The sequence below is a fragment of the Tigriopus californicus genome, unplaced genomic scaffold (assembly GCF_007210705.1).
Source record: "Tigriopus californicus strain San Diego unplaced genomic scaffold, Tcal_SD_v2.1 Contig52, whole genome shotgun sequence".
NCBI lineage: Eukaryota > Metazoa > Arthropoda > Copepoda > Harpacticoida > Harpacticidae > Tigriopus > Tigriopus californicus.
Genome location: NW_026738883.1, coordinates 18,660 through 24,021, shown reverse-complemented (window position 1 = coordinate 24,021; position 5,362 = coordinate 18,660). Strand labels below are relative to the sequence as shown.

General features: G+C 45.7%; 1 protein-coding gene across 2 annotated transcripts; it reads left to right on the top strand.

Annotated features, from left to right (window-relative positions):
* The first annotated feature begins 2,428 nt into the window (after positions 1 to 2,428).
* On the top strand, positions 2,429 to 5,161 carry LOC131892572 (uncharacterized). Of its 2 annotated transcripts, XR_009374590.1 has the most exons (3): positions 3,234 to 3,720; positions 3,786 to 4,160; positions 5,054 to 5,161. XR_009374590.1 is itself a non-coding variant. In XM_059242371.1 (2 exons), exons 1-2 carry the CDS (start codon positions 2,682 to 2,684, stop codon positions 3,828 to 3,830), a joined length of 375 nt encoding a protein of 124 aa, XP_059098354.1. In that variant the 5' UTR covers positions 2,429 to 2,681; the 3' UTR covers positions 3,831 to 5,042. The 2 variants fall into 2 exon arrangements, 1 of the variants encoding a protein (XP_059098354.1); XM_059242371.1 differs by lacking the exons at positions 3,234 to 3,720; positions 5,054 to 5,161 and adding an exon at positions 2,429 to 3,011 and having other exon boundaries at positions 3,786 to 5,042.
* Positions 5,162 to 5,362: the final 201 nt, after the last annotated feature.

The window sequence follows — 5,362 nt, the reverse complement described above, 5'->3', positions numbered from 1 at the left end:
CGCCTCCTCCTCAATGACCGCACCGTCTCAGACAGATCGCTATCCTTTGCCTCACATTCACGATTTTTCTTCTCATTTGAGTGGGTTGTCCATTCTCTCAAAAATTGATCTGATGAAAGTGTACCATCAGATACCAATGACCGAGGAAGACTCAAGTCACAATTAGTGGAATTACAACTCCTTTTGGATTACTTGAATATGTGAGGATGGATGCCGTTCGGTCTACGAAATTCCGGCCAAACCTTTCAATAACGATTCATCGACGAAGGCACCCGTGGTTTAACGGGAGTTTCTGCCTATGTTGATGAAATTTGAGTTGCCTCCTCTTCTTCAGCTGAACATTTCCAGCATCCTCAATCTCTCTTTCGTTGTCTGGAATCATACGGTCTTATTGTGAGCTCCTTGCCCACACGCGTGTTTGGGGCCATATGATTTCAGCGTCTAGAAATGAGCTGCTACCAAATCGAGTTCAAGACATGATTGATCAATTACCCAACTCCAAACGATGTTCAAGGTCTACAAAAGCTTCTTCAATGGGACCTCTTGGCGGGAACGGTTTGAAAACAATCCCTTTCGTCCAACCTAAACATCATGCACGTCATTTGAATACTTCATCGAGAGATTGGCGTTTTGCCATAGAACTTCAATGCTCATCCACCGCCATTTTTGAATGGTGATGACGATTTTGACGGGCTCTTTGACCATGTTCCACACTGCCTCCACAGGCCATTTCAGTTTTCGGCTGGCTTTTCACAAAAGTACACGTCTCAAGGATCAAATTTCAGCCAAACTAAGCACCCACATAACCACCCACTTGTTCTGTTTCAATGAGTTCTTGAACCAGCGTCAGTCAGTCGTTTTTGGACTAGCAATCCATGGCCGACAGACAGAGTCTTCCTGTTATTGATATCAATAACTTGTGACGTCATGATATCTGATTTAGTGTTACCAAATAATCAAACTAGAAGAAATGCATGAACACAGTTTTTCCATGGGTGGTTGCCGTAGATATGAAATATTGGAGGTCAAATACTCTTGCGCATGCTTCAACTTCTGCTATTGTATACTTCAGATCTAGAAAATGATGTTTTAGCATCAAAATGCTCACACGCAGCACGGAGGATTTTTGCGCAAGCAAAACCAAGGACGCAAGCAAGGTATGTATGCTAGCATTCATCTAGGGAGATGGTGTAGCGCAGTTGGTTAACGCGCGGCCGAGCTATACTCGGGTTCTTGGGTTCGATGCCAGGTCTCCGGAATTGAAGGCTCCAAATTGCACCGCTATGGTGCGTTGAACTCACTCACTGTCGTACTGGATTCTAGTTCGTGTTTGTTGGCTTGGATTCAGTGCAACCAACCCCCGCCCCACCTCTTCTTACCGCTCCGCACATTGGACCATTTCAGGTGATGATGGATCACAAATTGGATTATTTCGATCATGCTAGACCTGAACAAGGACAAACTGGATTCAGTCTTGCTTCGCTATCGCTAGATTGACTCCAACCCGCTTTTGTTCTCAGGCCATTCTGACAGACATTTCCGAGCTTGAAGTGTCTCAGAGCGGTCGATATAGTCGGATATGATTCCATTCAAAATAGGACCGTTTTGCGTGTGTTTGTTGTTTGTTATTGTTTACCTTTTGAATGACTTCTCCAAGTGTACGTATGTGGGAAGCTACTAGGTAGTGCGGCGATGAGCTAACCAGCTGATTGTTGTTGGTTGCTCCGGTTGCTCTCCCTCATTGCATTAATTAACTCTCGATCTCGTGGAGTTCACACACGCCATACATAATAGTCTTTGAGGAAATTGTGATAATCATGCGAGCATACCTAGTACTCGATATTACCTACCCTTGAACTATCTAATTTTCAACCTCTTTTGCCTACTACATCCATTCCCGATTCATTTGGTTTGAATTTGGTTTGAATTTAGGACAGTTTGATTGGTGGTACTTTGATTTGGTGCCTTTCAGAATTTGGCAACTGAATTGGTTCCCATCTGTACGTAGAAGAACGCCCTCCCCCCCAATGTAAGATCCATCATCCTTGTGCCCGCCTGCTGCCTCCCCTTTTCCTCATTCAAATTAGGCGCCTTTTGTTTGTTCAGCATTCAGCCATTCAGCATTCAGCCATTCAGTCATCAAATCACAACAAATCAACAAATCAACAACAATCGGTTAGTTGAACGAGTTGAACGCTTGTGCTTGTGCTTCTATGGCTGGTCGTCCTTGTATATGCATAGTCTGTTGTCCGTGTCTCATCATGCGTTTCTGCGTTCGCTCGTTGGTTCGTTGGTTGTCCAACTGGTCCAACTGGTCCAAGTGGTCCAACAAGTGTTGGCAGGCAAGAAAGGGAAGACAGCCAATCACGTGGCAGAAAACCCGTTGAACAACCACCAATCAGAGCCGCCCACTCAACGGCCAATCACGGGCAGCCATTCAGCCAGCCAGCCAGTTACGTGGCCGCTTTCCCCCTTTAGAGGGTAGCAGTCGTGGCTTCACGTTTCCGCCGTAGACACGCCAAGTCTTGACCGCATTTTCAAACCCCGCACCCGTGGAAACCAGTCGACATCTGGACGATTTTCCGAGGATTTCCGGATCTCCTGAAACCCGTGGTCAGGATTCCAGAGGATATTCCAGTGGATTCCAGTGGATTCCAGCCCTTTGAGGACCTGTGGAGACGATGGGGCCAATTTTTTTTCAATTTCAGGAACTGGGCGATGGAAGCCGTGGATTCCCCGTAGTTGCCGTTCCCGTGGAGGCCCCGAGGATCAACTACGGGCTTTACCTTTCGGCCTTTGGACATTTTTGTCCCCTCATCTACCCTGGGGCAATGGAGGACCTGATGGATGGATCCGAGGAGGAGGACGACGATGAATCCGTGGAGGACGATGGACCCGTGGATGATGATGATGATGGTTATGGAACCGAGGAGGAGGATGACGAGGATATGGATGGATTTTGGGATGCCCATCGGAAAAAGCGGCGCTGGTGGAACAAGGCGTTGCGGAAAGTAAGGCGGTTTTTTGTGTTGTAACTAATGTTTAGAGGTTTTAGAGGTCAACTGTCATTTGGGTTGTACATATTTCTTTCATTTGGGGACGAGTAGAATTTTAATTGGCTTTCAAAAACATGACCTCCCTCATATTTAGATTATTTATAATTTATTTATAAATAGTAAAGTAAAAGTCCCATGTTTTTTAATTTAAAAGATAATTAAAAAAAAAAAAACACAAAAAAAAAAAACACAAAAAAAAAACCGGGTGTTGGATGCATGTGGTACCTTTACGTTGGTCACCTGGATAAGTACCCCGGATCCTGTCTGATCCGGGAGAAACCAAATCCACATGCTTGGTTGGGATTGGGTCAGTGGTTGGGCCAATCTTCAGATACGTCTTGGATGAAGAGTTCTGGCCTACATGATCGATTTCTGATGCATGGGGTCAGGGGGCCATCAGATCATCAGATCATCAGGTCATCAGACCGCCAGCTTCCTTATTGGGTGAGAAACAAGGCCCATGTTTGGTTTCGTTGGGTATACCAGGACCTCCTCCTTTTTTTAGATTTGATGGATTGACTTGTGATTTGTATGGCTCTTCTATTGATCAACCTACCTACCTGACTTGATCAGTGACTGCATATTGCAGATCATGAAAAGATGGTTATTACACTTTGTAGTGTTTCATTCAAGTCACGCTTGCCATTATTAAATGAAATCCAAGGTCTTGAATAAAGTCTTCACTCTCCAGCTGATTTTACCGTTCGACTTGCTGCTCACTCATTCCAGTGTCCGGGAAGATGTCGTCCGTCAAGCCAACCACCACTCTGTTGACCACATGGGATTGTCGCTTAATTGCCCGTCAGTGATGCCCACCACCCAGACCGTAGTCCAAGCCATGCATGCTCTCCTAAGTTCGAAGACAAGCTCAGTCTCTTGGCATCCAGCCTTGAAACGGCCTGCCCAACATTGATTGCTCCTCAATCCAATCTCTGAAGTGGTGGTGTGAAGGGATTTCACTTCAATGTGTGTTTGAGCAAGTCAAGTCCGTACTTGCCTCACCACTCAATTTGGGAATATGCCAGCTGGGAACCAAGACCATCCTCCAAACGGATGGGTCCAAGTTCAAGGGCCTTGGGTTTGCACTCCTGCAACGCCATGAGGGTGAGTGGAAACTCTTTCAATGTGGATCTCGTTTGTTGAAGGATACCGAGAGTAGACTTGCCACCCTCGAGCTCTTAGAAGTTTAGGCATAAACCACTTAAAATTATGGACGTACCTCAATGACCAAGACTAGCCATCAGGGCTGCACCAAGAGCCTTGTCATGATGCAGGTTCGTCCTGTCCACAGCTTTCTTGAAGCTCGAGAAAACGCAATTTTCAACCTATGCCTGCCAGCCAGCCCTTATATATCTTGACCAACAAATCGGGCGAAAGTTTCTACACACAGCCTCAATGTACTTGCGGCTGCATTGGCTTTTTGGTATGACGAGTCTTGGCCGAGGTACGTCCATAATTTTCAGTGGTCTTTGGCTTAGGTTATCGACTGAGCCAATAAGAGAGGATAGAATTTGTTTGGCAGGTTTGGGGAAGAGATGAATTCATATGGACTGTAGTGTTTCAATTGGCATGGCTCCTCTTGATCGACCCGATCGACCCGATCGAATACTAACTAGATGTTGTAGCTCACGAAAAGACTTTCATTACACTTCACTTCATTGTTGCGTTTCCTTGAAATCACGCTTGCCATAGGCTTCCTACGCTACACAAAATAGGGGTTGTTTACGTTCTGCACTTCAGAGGGCGCTTTGTGAGCCAGCTTCTACCAATTCAAGGGTCGATTATTCTTGTTTGAATTAGCATGCATTTGAGTCACTTGTTTTGATGCCATATCAAGAATAGTTTGTTTCGTAATCTACCATGCCTCTTCCCAACCTCGTTTAGGCTGTCAAATTTGTGGGAAAATGGGCCCCTTCTATTAAACAAGATCAAAGGTCTTGGAAAAAGAGTCTTTACTTTCCATTTGATTTTCTGTTTAACTTGCTCACTCATTCCAGGGTCCAGGCAGATGCCCACCAAACCAAGCTCCAAGCCCACCATCAAGCCAACCATGCTGTTGACCACATCTGACTGACGCTTAATTGGCAATCAGTGATGAGCACCAACCAAGAAGATCGAAGTTCGAAGACAAGCTCAGTCTCTTGGCATCCAGGCTTGAAACGCCCGGTTCAACATTGATTGCTCCTCAATCCAATCGCTGACGTGGTATCAAGTGATTCCACGCCGAAGGTTCATCGAGTGGTATGGAAAAGACCGCGTGTTAGTTTGTGTGTACGAGTTTACCCTGTTGAATCAATGGGGATGCC

Excerpts from the sequence above, each read along its gene's own strand:
- LOC131892572 (XM_059242371.1), top strand. The coding sequence starts at position 2,682 with ATGGGGCCAATTTTTTTTCAATTTCAGGAACTGGGCGATGGAAGCCGT. Across the intron at positions 3,012-3,785 it reads GGAACAAGGCGTTGCGGAAA|TGTCCGGGAAGATGTCGTCC; the intron begins GTAAGGCGGTTT and ends CACTCATTCCAG.